This window comes from Megascapheus bottae, chromosome 8 (genome assembly GCF_031878675.1).
Source record: "Megascapheus bottae isolate mThoBot1 chromosome 8, mThoBot2.hap1, whole genome shotgun sequence".
Lineage (NCBI taxonomy): Eukaryota > Metazoa > Chordata > Mammalia > Rodentia > Geomyidae > Megascapheus > Megascapheus bottae.
Window position 1 is genome coordinate 14,312,101 of NC_143516.1, and position 16,936 is coordinate 14,329,036.

Below are 16,936 nucleotides of genomic sequence, written 5' to 3' on the forward strand. Positions count from 1 at the left end.
ATTTTTACTTTAACAAGGCATATAAAATATTAGTTTCTGAGGATACATCAGTTAACTTTTAAAATAAATTATATTTGGGGGAATGGTTTCCATGTCATAGAGATTTTAATTTTAGGTTCGAGTAAAATGACCCTTCACATTGTTTCCCACAGAGAAGCAGAAGCTGATCAAATCTGCTACCCGAGTGGTTAAAATCCAGTATGGATATAAAAAGCACAGGAGTTTAAAGCCTAAGGATAAAAGTGGATTTGAAAGCATAATCAACTAAATTCCAAAAATATCTAGCATTAAAAATGAAGGCTTAATAGGCTTTATGTATATGTTTTTGACATTTGACAAGTTTCTCTACTAATAAGCTTTCAATCTGCAAGGAAATTGAAAATTATATAATTCTTAACTATGTATAAGAGAGAAGAGAAAGAGATAATGAGAACAAAAGAGAGCATAGTGGTATACATGAAAGAAATTGCTAGAAAATATGTAGATCTATCAGGATAGACTCTATTTTCATCAATGTATGTTCACGACAAATTCTATCAGTAAACATAGCAAAGGACACCAAAGTCATCTTGTGTTAAAATTACTTTTATTCAGGATGAAAATACAGCATGTAACCAGATTAGATGATAAGTTTATGATTAGTTCTTTATCACATATTTCAAAAGAACAATATACTTATTTCCCATTGTTGTTATTGTAATATATATCTTTTTTTTCTTTTACTGTTATTTAGGTTACAATGTAGTGTTTTACTGCAGGTTTTCTGAAATAGCAGATAGAGAACATTCTGCATACAAATACAGCCAGAAAACAATGACTACATGACTTCTCAAAATAAGAACAAGGGAGACACCAAATTTACAACTTGGATCTCTGAATTCAAGGAATCATTTTCTTTAAATAGGTACTTTCTTGGATATCATATGGCCTGATAAAAGCTCTACACTTTGCAGACTGCAGCAACATAAAGCTATTTCCAACATGATGAAGGAAGATGGATCTGAGGTAGAAAGGTGGTCATGGCTTTCCTCTTATATAAAACAATTTTCTTCTCAAAATATCTATGCTGCAAATAGACACCCTTGCCCCCCAACCCACCCAATCTATCCTAAAAGAATAACACTTTCTAACTTTCAGTCTCCTCCTGGCCATATTCCAGTGTAAGAGAGCCCAAAAGCTAAAATGTTCTGATGTTTAAAAAGCACAATATGCTTGAAGCAAAACATATTCTTTTCTATTTTATTTTTGGTTTTTCTACATTTGATAATTAAGGAAATTGTTTATAATAACACAATTAAGTGTTGATTAAAAAACAAAACAAAACAAATGGAGTCAACAACTGTAAGGGAATGCACTCAAAGGTAGAGGCAGGGTACAATCATCTAAGCACAAGCTCCATTTTTTTTGTAGAAGCAGTGACACAGGCTTTTGAAAAACATCCTTCCCAAATGTCTTAGTCTACTGAAAGTCAAAAGGACACCTTGTCTATTTACCTAAAAGGTAAAATGAGACACAAAGATTTAAATTTGGGTTTGCCTTCATAAGGAAAGCAACTAGGAGTTTCATAAAGGATTTGAAAATATATCTTTAGTTCCTGTGTGCTCTGCTCACACCATCAGTAAAAGGTCTTCTGTGTATTTAATGATGAAAACCAAGACCTTAGGCCTTGGAAGGTTGTACCAAGTTTTGTTTGTTTATCAGAATGAGATTATGCTTACATAGGCAACCTTTGGTACAATGATCCGAGGGAGAGAAATTCTAACTCACTCTTCCCTCTCATATAGACTGGAATAGGAAATAAATAAAGAAATCAAGACTTACTTATATATATAAAGGAATAAAAAGGTGGAAAAAAAATCCTACTAGACTTGCCATTTAAGCCCACAGGAATTTTTTATGGATACCAAGTGATGACTAAGGAACTAAGTGTATAATGTTAAATAAAGGAAAAGTATAAACTCAGAGAGGTCATTTAATTAATATTATATATGCATATATATGTATATATAATATTTGATTTAAATAGAACTTACTAATTTGGCCAAATCTTAGAAACAAATAACAAATACATGGCATCTACTTGGTCATGTGGTTGGTGTATTGATAAATAACTAAAATGCAATGGTAAAGGATGTAACATGATAAGTGAAGTTACTGTACAAGGTTAATATGAACAGCAGAAGGAATGTAAAAATGTAAAATGGTCTTCTAAAGCATATGCAATTTTTGTCATGGTTATTAAAAAGACAGTGTCATATTAGAAAGCCCCCACCCACTTTCCCAATGCTTGTATACTTTATACAAATCAGTGACAAATACCATACCAAATACCTCTCTGTTCATTAATTTACAGTTGCATAGAAAGGGAAGAAGAGAACAATAATATGCGGTTATTATAAAAAACAAAATATCCTTTTCTCTTTGGATAGTCAGTGTTTTACTCCCTCAGTAGAACACACAGTCAACACTCAACAGCACATGTCAAAGAGCCATGGCGCCTTGGATTAAATGGAATCTGGAATTGGCATTTGCAAAAATGGGCAATACTGAGTTGGGAAATGTTGCTTGGCTAGATGAATGCTTCACATTGCCTATGAAAAGAGAAAACAGTTCTGTCAGAACAACATTTGCATAGACAGCAAAGAAGTCAACACTTCAAGGACACAGCACGACTTTCTTCAGAACTACTGAATCTTTATTTGGCATGTTCAGAGGGGAATAACAGCCCTGTGACTTTTGCTCCCTGAGATGAGGTCCTTCTGTCTCCTCTGGAAGTCACCTAAGTCAGCTTTTGGTTACCTCAGTCAGCAAAAGACAGAAGGGTGGATGGCTTTTTCTTGGCCTGGCTGAAATGGAGAGAAACTGACTTTATTTGTACGAATCATGAGTGCATGAGGATATTTATTAATTTTTTCAAAAGCATCCCTGTTCCTGTCCGGAAGATTGTGAGAGGGCTCTTATAGAGGGCGTACCCTGCACATCTTACCCTCTTGGTGACAAGTTAGGGCCAGACAGAAGGAAAAGAAGCCAGGAATCACAATCAAAGGATTTACAGAAATGGCTGTTAATCTTCAGACATCTCCCTTAAGCTAGAAGATCAAAATGCAGTACATACTTCAGGGAGTGGTATTCATCTTTCCAAGATATGTTGGTCTTCAGTATTTTGTAGTTAGAAGCATTTACTTTTAAGTCATTGTGAGATTAAAAATATCCAAATGGACCCATTCCTTTTCAATTATAAGTGATCTCCCTCTGGACTCCCAGGAAAGATACCTCGGTTCTGGCTCTTTATTTGATGGAGGACACTGACCCAAAGTTCTACTCCTGAGAACTATATTCCTAAAGATATAGCTGGAAAATCTTCCCTGGGTGTTCTTCTCCTCACAGTCTTGCAAATTCATTTGAGTCTATTTCCATTAAGTCATGTCTGTATTTTTGTAAATTTTGCTGCCATCTTGGAAGGAGTGAAAAAGCTAGGCATGTGTTGGGCTACTGAGGACTGAGGGGAGGCCCTTAGGGAAAAGTAGGTATGAAATCAATCTCCACAACACACTCCTAGTCCATGCTAACATGGGGTCGATGCCTACCAGCCAAGATGAAGTACTTCCAGAAGCAGAGGTGATAGCGGACATGGAATTTAAATCAAAGATAACGGCTAAAGGGATTTGCAAGTAGTAATAGTAATTCTCCTAAAATATTAAGAGCAAGTAAAACAAACATGAGTCAAACTATCTGGGTAAAACATACATTTTTCTATTTGGCATGTCTTTCTATTTGACATGACTAGTTCAAAGGGGGGAAGGAGGCCTCTTCTGTAAGGAGGTAGATGTTTGTTATAAAGTATCTGGGGATTTATGAGAAGATTCTAGCTTTCTTTCCTGGGGCTTCCACAACTATTGCTTTGCCAACTCTTGAGTCCACTGAACTCCAGCTGGTCAAGTCTTTCCCTTTGTTTTACAAAAGGCTCCAGATTCCCTGTCACCCTCGTACCTCACTCTGTTCCATACAGAGATCTGCACACCACTCTGTGTTCTCATGTCCTTCCTCTCTAGTTTGAAGCCCTTCTCCTGTATCTTCTGGAGCCTGGGTTCCACTATGGGCACTGGAACCCTAGAACGCTACTGGTCTTGCTTCCTCTAATCAGTACCTCCACCTCCCTGAAGACAAAGCTTCCCCTGTAACCAAAGTCCCATACGACTTTTTCTCCACACTTCTCAGAGACTCATGAGTCTCCTCTTATGCCTCAGAAGGGGTGCTAAGGATTACTTCTTTGGGAAAAAAACATGCCAGTGTCAACCATTTCAAAGCAAATTTAAGTGATTTCATCCCCCACAGAGATGATCTGATCAACAATCTGGCCCCCAGTTCTTTGAGCTTCTTTTCTTTGGTGATTCTGTCCTTGAAATGCTTAGTGCTTTAATTTGAAGGTACAAAATGGGCCAGCACTTAACAATTCCTCCAGCATTTCACTTTAACGATCTTACATTCTGACAACCACTTTTTTAACTTTCTGCTTACTTCTGCTAGAATGAAAATCCAGACAGCTTTCCCCTGTATCCCAGCTTCCTATATCAGACAGGTCCTCACTTTTCCTTTACACGGAGCTTAAGGTTCTGGTTCAATCATTATAATGATTTCTTTGTCTGTTCTTTTTAGTTGCTGTACTCCTGGTTGCCCAAACCAGAACTTCAACTTTTTAAGATGGTTTCAATGCAACATTCAGTCCATAGTTGTTGCTTGTGCTTATAAACTTAAATGTGGCTGGATCTCAACAGACAACCTTGAAGACTGCTGCCCTGTTGTTAAATTCATGAAAGACACATTAAGTGGTACTCTTTGTGTTGGTTACTAGACACAGTTTATTTGGGGGTCTATGTGCTTGGCTGATCTTCAAAGGCATCCCCCTTGTCTCTGCTTACTCCTTCTAGACCTTCTGTTTACCTGACTCCCTTCTAAAGTTCTTGATTTTAATTCACTAGGACAACAAAAGCAAAGAGAAGGTATCCAGTTTTCCCACAGTATCAAATCTTCCTCACATACCCTTGTTTTTTAGCTGTCTTCTGAGGCCAAAAGGGAAATTCTAAGACTCATTTTTAAAATAGTAAACAAATCCATGAAGAAAAAATGGTCTCCAAAGTTCTCCAGCGCCTACATAGCACATGAACACTAAGGACTCGTGATATGAAAACACTGAAAGGCATAAGGACAGAGCTACCAATAGATCTCTATGGAGTTTAAGTGGAAAATTTGAACTTTTCCCCATCAAAGAAACAATGTGTGTATCAGCATTATGGCACAAAGACATGATTTCCTTTTTAAGTCAATGTTTTGTGCTAGCCGCTATAACGAGACTTGGGAGATGAAAGTTTGGCCACATCCACCCCTGGTGACTTCATAACTTACATAATATTGACATCAGGACAGAGAATCAAACAACTATTTTACTCTCCAGAAAGCCCTACTTTCCTCTCAAAGTCTCCTCCACCCCTTCCTAACCCTCCTAGTCCCCCACAGACAAAGTGTGGTTCAGAACTACAATGTCAAGTAAGCTTACTTATTTACATGAAAATGAAGTAAGACAAAATCAATAGCTGCTAATCTGTTTACTCTAGGTTGGGAGCTAATCAAGCCATTAACTCTTACCTGTGGCCTGCTGGGGACATTTGCTGAAAGAGAAAACAGAAGAAATCAATGGAGAGCTCTATTGTAGCTTCTCTCCTTCCCCAAGGCAAATGTGTACAAGGCACCACCCAGAGTGACATAATAGCTCAGCTCTTAACGGGTGTGAGCCCAAAATACAGACCTGGCTCCTCAACCCCAGGCTGAGTGCTTTAACAAAGGCTAGCATTCCCAATTAGGCCTATAACTCATGTGAAATAAAGTAGTACAATCCCATCCAAAATATACAGAATACATACCAGCTCTATAAAAATCTGCACTAAAGCATTCAGTGAAGACTTAGTTTTACAACCAAACAAAACATTTGTATTTCAAATTTCCTATTTCAATCATGTCACACATTTGGTTGATGTATTAGAACAAGAAATTATATCTATGTTTTGCAGAATAATACAAATTCTGACGAAGGGCCCTCGGAAACAAGGTTTGTGCCAAGAGTTGGTGGCTAAACGCCTTCTCAGCAGGCTTGTGCATAGTTAGGCTAATAGTACTGCCTTAGATATGCCCACTGGAAGGGATAAAAATGGGTAAGCCAGACTCAAAGGAACATAGGTTCAATGATTTTCCACATTTGTCATAATCAGTAGAAACCTTGGGCTCTCCTAGCAGAGATTTACAATAGAACAAAACCTAGTCTATATAGTATGACACTAAATGAAAGGACCTCCAGGATATAGAAACAAAAGCCATATAATAAGTGACTGTTGTCCTTAATGTACCATGTTATCTCTCATCTCCTTTGCTGACCCTTGGTTATCTCATATTGCTACAGCACTTTACCTTGTTATCTGATATATTATATATATGTTTATCTGGTTATTTGAAATAGGATAGGGAAGAGGGGGAAGGAGGGAACAAGATGAGGGGTTGGGGTGGGGGGAGGGAAATGAGGACCAAAACATGAAAAAGGGTATCAATGTTTGTGAAGTAATGCAGTCTATCTGGTGAATATAATGTAACCCTTCTATTAAGTATAATAAAAAATTATATGGAAAAATGGGTGATTAATCTGTCCTGACCAAATAGTTCCATTTCCTTCTTGTTTGGGGGCCCCTCTATCAAGTTGCTGATCTCATCTGGTGGCTTTGTGGTTTTCTTCTCCAAGGTTTCCGCTTTTTTATTCTCTGCACAATAATACTCAGCACAGGAGGAGGATGGAGGAGCTGTGGTCCTTAGGAACTAGAACATCTGTTCCTAGTCACATTCAGATTTGTCTCTAATTCTCTAGCCTTTCCTATTATTCTACACTGAAAGGGGAAAACACCAGTGACTGCCATCTGAGTGAGGCCCGGATCAAAAGGGTCTGAGAGAAGAATCTGATTAATTCAAGCCCCATTTTATCAGATATGTATGTATGTATGTATGTATTAGACATCAAAGAAAAAAACCAAGCAGGGTGCCAGTGGCTCACACCTGTAATCCTAGCTACACAGGAGACTAAGAGCTGAGGATGGCGGTCCAAAGCCAGCCAAGGCAGGTAAGTCTGTGAGCCTCTTATCTCCAATTAACCAAAAGAAAACTGGAAGTGGTGCTGTGGCTCAGGTGGCCTTAAGCTGAATTGCTCATGGACAGTGCCCAGGCCCAGAGTTCAAGCCCCTTGACCGGCAAAACAAAACAATAGCAACAAGAAAAACCAGGGGACTTGCATTACGGTACACTCCAGGGATGTCTGACCTGAATTATTATCAAGTATATGTGCTATGTTTACATACTTTACATACTTCATCTACAAGACACAACTGTGCTTCCCTAGTAAGTATGCAATATAATAAATAGACAAACCTGAGACCGAAGAATAATCCATTTTACTCCAAACCAATACTTTTAACTCTATAACTTTTGGCCACATGAAAAGGTATAAGCACTACCCTGGACAAATCTTACAAATATATTTCATTGGGTTTTGGATGTTTTGATTAATGTCACTTCAAACATAACAAACAGATACTTCATGGTAGGAATATATTGACAGGTTAATAATTTAAAAAGTGCTTGCTGGTCTGTTGGTAACCATTACTTAGCTTACTACCCATATCCTGTATATTTGAAGAATATTAATGGGGAAAATGTCAAAATATATCTCACTGAAAAGGAAATGTATATTGTAGTCAGTGGGTATTTGGTATGTACAATGGTTAACTGACAGCACGATTAGATGCCCTTCTTTAATTCTTTGTCTGGAAAAGAGGGCAATGCCTGCCTCTGTTCTGGAACTTACCACCACTTTAATAGATTTTAAAAAGGTCCTCATTCAAAGATGCTACAAGACTAGGATATTAACCCAGGACTCCAGAATCTAAAAGTGTTACATTTAACTCTGAGATAGTGTCATGCTAAAGTAAGCAATTCCTGCAGTTAGGATTTATAGTTACAGTATTTCATTTTAATTCCAAGAATGCCAGGAGTGGAAATTAATTTGCGGCCATGCTAATTTTTAATCCACAAAGGATCAAAAGTCAAGATTAACATGCAAATCAATTCATCGTTTGCTGATGACAAGCAATTTTAAAGTTCTCATTAGTCACAGGGGATGGAGAGACTGGCTTGCCATTGGGAGGGGGCCAATCTGATTTGTTTAGGTAAATCCTCCAAAGGTGGCCAGTATTCTTTGGGAATTGCGAAGCCTTATTAAAATATTTGCTTGCTGAGAAACCTACAAGGAGCATTAAGCAAACAAAACCTTCTGAGTACTAGCTGGAAAAGACTTTTCCACACAGAAATGGAACCATTCACTCATCCATTCCTTCCACTTAAAAATGTCATGAGCTATCAATATTTGTGTACCCAATGCTATGGACATGGTACTGGAAATATAAACACAACTACATAGACATAAAAATCTATGACTCTATATACATAAGGTTCTATTAGATAGATTAATATGTATCTATGACACACAAACCCTCAGCCTAAATTTAACTGTGTTCTAAAATCTAAGTGCCAGTAATTATATATAGAGATGCCCTTCTTGAATACTTGTTTGTTAAATACATCATTTGAAATATGATGTAAAAATCAATGTTAATCTTTAAAAAATGTCATGAACTAGGCATCATCTGTGCTATTTGCTGACAGATTCTACATTACTTTTTAAAAGTATTTGTTGCAAGAGGCAGAAAAAGTATCAGTTTTATTAATAAGTTCTTTAAGCTCTATACTCTTCCTTTCTCTAAAAAATAACAAAATATCTCTCATCTCTTTTGCTGTCCCTTGGTTATCTCATATTGCTACAGTATTTCACCTGGTTATCTGATATATTGTATATATGCGTATTTGGTTATTTGAAATTGGATAGGGAAGGGAGGAAAACAAGATGAGGGGCGGGGGTAGGGGGAGGGAAATGGGGACCAAGACATGAGAACGGGTATCAATATATGTGAAGTAATGTGCCTTCTATCTGGTGAAAATAATGTAACCCTTCTATTAATTACAATAAAATATATGAAAAAAATAACAACAAAAAACAGAACCAAGATGATCAAACTAAACTCAAAGCTCATGATGCAATATTCAAAAGTTAAAACACCAACATATGCCTATCCATCTAGTATCTAAAGTTCACAGGGCTCTAAAGGATACTAGTCATTACTCCTTACAAGAGAGAGAGTTAAATTCTTCAAAGAACACATGACTAGTAGTGCTCGTTTATAGAAAAGTACAAGCACTATAAATAGTTGTGGATGACCAAATGTAGGAGAACATGGAGCCAGCATCCCACTGAGGAATCTCAGGTATCTATGAATTACTGCATTAAACAACTGAATCCACCATTGTGGAGAACGATGCAGGAGAGGTTTCACCTCTGTGACACGCAAGCCCTGAAAGATAAACACATCTCTCAAGAGCCCACTGTCTGTGAACGTCTAGCAGCTTGGCATTCCCAAATACTGACTTTAAAAGGAAGGACATAACACACATGGGATAAGCACATTCACCTCTCAAGACTCCACTTGCCTTTACAACTGTGATGATTAATTTGAATTGTTGTGTCTTAAACAAGGCATATGGATCACTCTTCTGCAAAATATACACATCAGCATATACCTTGAAAAGGATTTAAGAGTCCTTTTACCTTAAGGGACAGAAAAGACAGGATTGGTATCTAAGCTCTTTGTGGCAAGGATTAAATGTATCCTTAAGGAGCAGTAGAGTCCCTAAATGAGGATAATTACCATCCATGATAGGCTGTTCCTTGGAGTCAGAAACATGATTTCATGGGAATCAGACTGCTCTCTCAATTGCTGACAGCAATAACAACTTCAGAGCCCAGGAGAACCAGAACTGAGATAATGACTAGTCAGGCCACATCTGTAATCTGGACCCTTAAAGCAATGCATATATTTGTCGCCTGCCACAATTCCTCTACTTGAACCTAATGCACTGTCTTCCCCAGAGTATAGCTGAAAGCAAACTAGGATGTTGCTTCCTGTGGCATATCTATGCCATGTGATTTCTTTCTCTTCTAAATTTAGTTCTTAATAAACTTTCCTATCACTTTCAAAAAAAAATTTGTAAACTGAGTGACAGTGGCTTAAGCCTAATTCAAGTACTTAAGAGGCTGGCTTCCTAAGGATGTATGATAAAATCCAAGCAAGCAGACTCGATTGTTAAATTCCATCTCTAAAATAATCAGAAAAAAGCTGGGCTGGAGATGTGGCTCAAATAGTAGAACACCAGCTGAGTAAGCAATCCAAGTAAAAGTGAAGTCCTAAATTCAAACTTCGCTACTAGTTGTTGTTTTTTTTTTTTAAAAATATATAGTATACAATTCATAATTTGGAAATTATATACTTTATTTTCAATACAAAGCACCTGTTTATAAACAATTTTTAAGCTGACTTTTAAACTGAAAAGTGAACACTGTAACATTTACCTAAAACTTTCTAAACATTATTTCATTGAAGAATTTGTTCTGCAATTATAAATTTGCTATAAGTTACATTAGAAACTGAAATTGAAATTCCGACCTATAAAATATAATGAATTTTCATCTAACCATTAACTAATATACAGCTTCTCAAATACAATTCAACCTTGAATTAGAATTCATGTAACAGATTAAATGTACCTACTACATACAACCTAGTAAGTAAGCAAAAATACAATATGTGGACATGGATTCTTCAGCTTCGAGGACACTGCAGAGACTGAAGTATGTGTATGCATGCATTTGCATGTCTACACTTTGTAGGCAGTAAACGTGTGAACTGACATAATGTAAGTGTGATTCTACAAAATATTAGAATTGCAAATGAAAACCTTCAGTGTAGCAATATAAATATATATTTATAAACTAGTAAAATGTAGTATATCCTTCAGAATAATATTCTTAAAAACTCAGAGTGCAGTTTTTTGGGGGGGCTGCTTTCCTTGGACTTTCTCAAGGCTGGGGCTCTACTAATTGAGCCACAGTCCCATTTCAGGCTTTTTTCTATGTATGTGGCACTGAGGAATTGAACCCAGGTCCTTATGCATGCGAGGCAGGCACTCTACTACTAGGCTAATCTCCCAGCCCTCAGAGTGCATTTTATTTTACTTTTCTTTTCTCTTTTCTTTAACTTGTGTGTGTGTGCTGGTACTAGGGCTTGACCACAGGGCCAGGGTGCTGTCTCTGAGCTCCTTGCTCCGGTGCAACTCACTACCACTTAAGTCACAGCTCCATGTCTGGTTTTTTGGTACTTAAATGCAGATAAGAGTTTCATGGAGACCAGGTACTGGTGGCTCATGCCTGTAATCCTAACTACTGAGGAGCTGAGACCTGAGGATTGCAGATCGAAGCCAGGCCAGACACAAAAAGTCTATGAGACTCATCTCCAATTAACCACCGGAAAACCAGAATTAGCTCTGCAGCTCAACTGGTAGAGCACTAGGCTTGAGCTGAAGAGCTCACAGACAGCACCCATGCCCAGAGTTCAAGCCCCAGGACTGACCAAACAAAAAAAAAAAAAAAAAAGAAAGAAAGAGTCTGCTTGGGTTGGCTCTGAACCATGTTCCTCAGATCTCAGCTTCCTGAGTAGCTAGGATTACAGACATGAGACTCTGGCACTCAGCTTTATTTATTTTTTTTTGTTTTCATTCGCATAAATTGTCTAATGGTATTGTGATATTTACAACATACATAGACTCTGCTTTGATCAGATTTATTCCATCTTAACTCTTTCAACACCTCTCTCTCTCTCTCTCTCTCTCTCTCTCTCTCTCTCTCTCTCTCTCTCTCTTTTCCTCCTTCTGCCTTTATAACAGTATTTTTCAGGGACAGGTGAAGGGGACTCATTATGCTATTTTCATAATGTTTATAATATACAAGAAGAATGTATTTAAATATTTGTTTTTGCTAATGATGTCACCTTTCTTAAATTACAGAGTGGCGTGAAATGAGGAAACAATTGGAATAAAACCAATATATCTTGCTTATTTATACTATTGATAACCGTTGACAGTACCTTTTTCCTCATCTAAGAGGGCTGTTTTCTAAGAGAATGACAGCAAAGGGTAAAATGAGAGGTCATGATTTATATAAAAGCTTAGTTTAACTAGGATTATAGTTGTCAGTCACTGACAACCAGATAGTGAAAGTCTAAGGTTCCTGGTTCAAAGCCAGCCTGAGTAGAGAAGTACTTGAGACTCTTATTCTTAAGTACCCAGCAAAAAGCCAGAAGTAGACATGTGGCTTCAATAGTAGAGTGTTAGCCTTGAATGAAATGCCAAGGAAGAGTACAAAGCCTTGAGCTCAAGTTCCAGTACCAACACCCACACCCACACCCACCCACCCACACACACACACACACACACACACACACACACACAATCTTAGTTCAGTGACTGTGGCTTTGCAATCAGAGAGGATATGGCTCTCAAAAGATTATTTTAAATATGAGTCCTACAAGTATCTATCTTTACATAGATACAGACTTGGAGACAAGGCTGCAGTTTAAAACCACAGAGGTCTCTCAGGTGGGAGCCCAGCAGAAAGCACAAGGTGGCAAGATGCCAAACACATATCATTTGGAAAACAAAAATCAATAAATTACAATCATTATATAATTTCCCTTGGGATCTGGGCTGTTTATTTGGCAATTTTCTGGCTCTTGGTTTTTCCTATGGAAAATTCATAGAGTCATAATCTGTGATGCCTTAAATTATTTAAATTATTTGGCCCTCATACAATGATTATTTTATTCCATGAGAAAAAGAAACCAGCCAACAAAAAGAAAAAGAAGGGAAGAAATGTGAACATAATTTCTTTTTGTAAAGCATCCAACAACAATGTCTGAAGAGAGGGGAATTATATTAGAAAGAGATTTTCTTGCCTTTCCCATTAAAAGCTCTTCTTTGATATAATACAAGTTTATTATGATAGCCAACCCTGAAAAGGGTAATTTCTTCTTAAGACCAGACATCAGTTTATATGCCTTCACTCTATCATACCTACGGCACACTGAGAATCTCCAGGAGCCAAAGTGCCTGCTCTTCCTGACAGTGACTGGCAGTAGTAGGAGTATGATGGCAAGAAAAGGCAGGGCTCTCACCTACTCACCACAGCAAGATGGAAATGTGTTGTTGATCTGCTCCATGATCTCTGTGAGGTCCGTGCTGGTATCACGAGGTGGAGCCAGCAGATCCTCTGCCACAGTGACAGCACAGAAAAAAACAGAACTCCTATTAATGCCCAGCCTTCTACTAACAACATCTTCCTTCTGCAAAAGTACTAGAATCAAGCTCAAAGTATCAATGGATCACGAGTGCTCATTGGAAAGTAGAGTTCCAGGGGAAATGTCAAAATTAATACTGTGTTCATTTGTTTACAAGATATAGTCCTGTCATTAGGTTTTATCTTCAGCTCTGAGAACATCTTTCAAAAAATTAAATTAGGTGAGTGTGCAGAAAAATCCTTGCACCCATGGAAAATGTAAGAATGAAAAATAAGTAATACAATCAGTTGCTTTCAGTGTCTCAGTTAGAAATCTGAATTTTGTTGTTGCTGTTCCAGTACTGGGGCTTGAACTCAGGACCTCAATACTCTCCCTTCAGTGTTTCTGCTCAAAGGTGGTACTCTACATTTGAGTCACATCTTCACTTCTGTTCTTTAGATGATTTATTGGAGATAGGAGTTTCTTGGATTCATCCACTTAGGCTGGCCAGATAAGCCATATTACATTCTTCTCCGTAGCTAGGATTATTGCTATGGGCCACTGGTGCAATGGGAATGTACTTTGGATTGCAAAATACATTTGTATTTTTTTCATATACAAGAAAACATTCTATCAATTTATTTTTATTTTTGGAATTTTCAACATTGGCTAGCATATATCACCCCCAAAGCAGAAGTATGTTAAAGATATCCTGATATAATTCTATATTCTGTAATGAAAAGCATCAATAGCTATATTTCACTTTTTTGGGGGGAGGGGGGTCCTGGGCACTCAGATCATGAGTACTCTCCATGGTCTTTCCTCAAGGCTAGTTTTCTACTACTTGAGTCACAGCATGACTTTTGGTTTTCCTATGTATGTGGTGCCAAGGAATTGAACCCAGGTCTTCGTGCATACAAGGCAAGCAAGCACTCTACCACTAGGCCAAACTCCCGGCCCCTCACTTTAAGAAAAAAAAAAAGTCAAACCCAGGATTTTGCACTTGCTAGGCAAGCACTTTGCCACTGAGGTACATCCTAGTTCATCCAATAGCTGTTTCTAACATTTTAATATTTCCTCTGATTAGTGTACCAAAAGATATCCTGCAAAAGAACAAAATTAATTTGATTACAGTATGTGGTCTCAGGACTCGAAATGCCACTCCTGATTGCCTAGCATCAGCAATATATTCCATGGTGACCAGTGATGGTCTGGTGACACTTCTGCCTTGAAGGAAGGCAGGATTATGTCCACTGGGCCTAGGATGGAGAAGGAAGATGCATGCTTTCCTAATCTTAAACTGAGAAAAACAATAACGCTTATAATTATAATGGCCTTTATTTAGACTCTCAACATGTTACCAATATGAAAACTTTAGAGGCCTATTATGCTTTATTTGTTTAAAAAAATCCATCTCAAAGTACATAAGCAATTTCTTGTTCATTTCAAAAAGGAAAGAACATTGTTTTTTCAACATCCACCAAGATTTCATCTACTCCTACACATGACAGAAGCAAGCAGCTACAATGTTTGCTTTTCTGATAGGGTTAAAAATGGCTCTGTGCTTCCTTCAGCCCAAAGAGGCTGAATGCAAACAAAAGCAAGCCGGGCATTATAGTTGTGTCTTGAGTCCACTGACCTGCCTGGTGGAACTGTGGACCTGGGTCCTGGTCCAGTGAGTAGCTCAGGGATGAATGCTGGGGGGAAGCCCACGGAGAGACGCCATTGATTCGAGAATCGGATTCAGGCTGAAATCACAGGCAGAAATTAAAGCAGAGAAAGGATTCCCATAATCCTCATGAAAACAGTTCCTTTCAGGTTTCCCTACCCTCATCATGGATAATTAAATCCAATAGGGCTCTTTGCCTTCAGGACATTTCAAACACATTTCAGTATCACCTGGGTGGGAAGACTCATCCCTAGAGTACCAAGTGGCCCCGCCCTTTCTCATCAGCACCTGAAAGCACTCAGTGTTCAACACTTCAGGATTTGTCATTCTTCATCTCTTACATTTTTCTGTCACTTAAATTTTTTTTTTTTTTGCCAGTCCTGGGCTTGAGCTCAGGGCCTGAGCACTGTCCTTGGACTTTCTCAAGGCTAGAGCTCTACCACTTGAGTCTCAGCACCACTTCCGGCTTTTTTTTCTATGTATGTGGTACTGAGGAATTGAACCTGGGTCTTCGTGCATGCTGGGCAAACACTCTACCACTAGGCCAAACTCCCAGCCCTTCTGTCACTTTTTTAATCCATCAAGCTAATTTAGTGACAGACTACATTCATCTCTCAAATATTAGTACCAGACTTCCATGATGGTAAATTAGTAAAAATCTCAAAATTCTCTCATACTTAAAAGCAATATTTCTTTCCCACTCTTGGTGAAGAGCATGACTGTGAATTAAGTGGCTTGAATACAAATGTCAACTCTGCCATTCCTAAGCAGTGTAATTCTAAGTAAATGAGACAATTTTTTGTCACTCCAATTCTTCCTTTACCAAACAAGCTTGGTAGTAACAGTGCCTGTATCATAAGATTTTGTGGTGTGAGTGATAAATGAGCTTTGTTTTAAAAATGACTTGCAGTCCGATAGCGAGGTTCTCTTTGGAAATGCAGTCCTGCACAATCTTTTGCAATGGTGATGGATAGATTGACAAGCATATGGCCAGTGTAGCGAGTCCGATGGACTTTACAGGGGATGCAGACGTTACAATTCTTGGATGCAGAGTTTCCCTCCCACCCCATTAAATCTATATTAGTTGATGTCTAGGAGCTTTGCCTGTTTATACAATAAGAGCTAACATTTCCATCTACTTCTGGCACTCACACTTAATCGTTAAGAAGAGATAAGAGCTCCAATCCTGCTATTCGGAGCCATTTAGATAGCAGCTATCTTCAAAAGTATTACAGTGCAATTCCAAAGGCACAAGAGCCATTAGGCAACTCAGCCTAGCAGTATGGGTGGAGGGAAGGGGAAGGGAAAGAGCCTTCAGCCCACCTAAGAGCATCATAGAAAATTCAGGGATAGCTTCCTTCTGCAATGAGTCCATCTGCACATTAAGTGGCAAGCACTTGATATGCTAAGTAAGCGATTATACAAGAAATCTGCTTCCTTATCCATACATCATTCACAAACGTCAAATTCACTGTACAAGCAACAGCAATTCTTGCAACCCAGATGACAGGCACTGAGAATCAAATATTCTTAAGGTCACTCTTTCTTTTCTAAATTTTCAGAATATGGAAGCCCTGAAGCAAACTTTCTACAAAGTAGTGTCAAACTATTTTCGTAGCCATGACAGGTATCAAGGAAAACCCATGGCCAAATGACAAGGAGAGATGTGTGGTTCATTACAGCAGATAATACAGAGATTAGAATGTTTTGAATCATTCTGACAAATTACAAAGACTGATAGCCACTGTAACAAGCCTGTTTTTGAAAATTGTTGCAAATCACTGTTCCAGCGTTTATTCATCAATAATTTCTGAAGGAAGATAATTTATCACACTGCCTAGAGACCCCCACCCCAAATACAATGGAGAAAAAGCAAATGACAACATAAATTGTGCTTTTAGGAATTCTTCAAGTGAGTTCCTAAGCCCTTTGCTGGGATTTTTGCCCTGCATATTCC

At 38.1% G+C, this 16,936-nt stretch overlaps 1 protein-coding gene across 1 annotated transcript in view; it reads right to left on the reverse strand.

Moving 5' to 3' along the window:
• Positions 1 to 579: 579 nt before the first annotated feature.
• Utrn (utrophin) overlaps positions 580 to 16,936 on the reverse strand; it is a 402,939-nt gene continuing 386,582 nt past the window's right edge. The window contains exons 71-74 of the mRNA XM_090338004.1: positions 14,950 to 15,058; positions 13,217 to 13,303; positions 5,644 to 5,666; positions 580 to 2,591 (exon numbers count right to left, since the gene is read on the reverse strand). Coding sequence (XP_090194130.1) covers positions 2,583 to 2,591; positions 5,644 to 5,666; positions 13,217 to 13,303; positions 14,950 to 15,058 — 228 coding nt within the window. The 3' untranslated portion in view covers positions 580 to 2,582. The remainder of the gene's footprint in view (positions 2,592 to 5,643; positions 5,667 to 13,216; positions 13,304 to 14,949; positions 15,059 to 16,936) is intronic.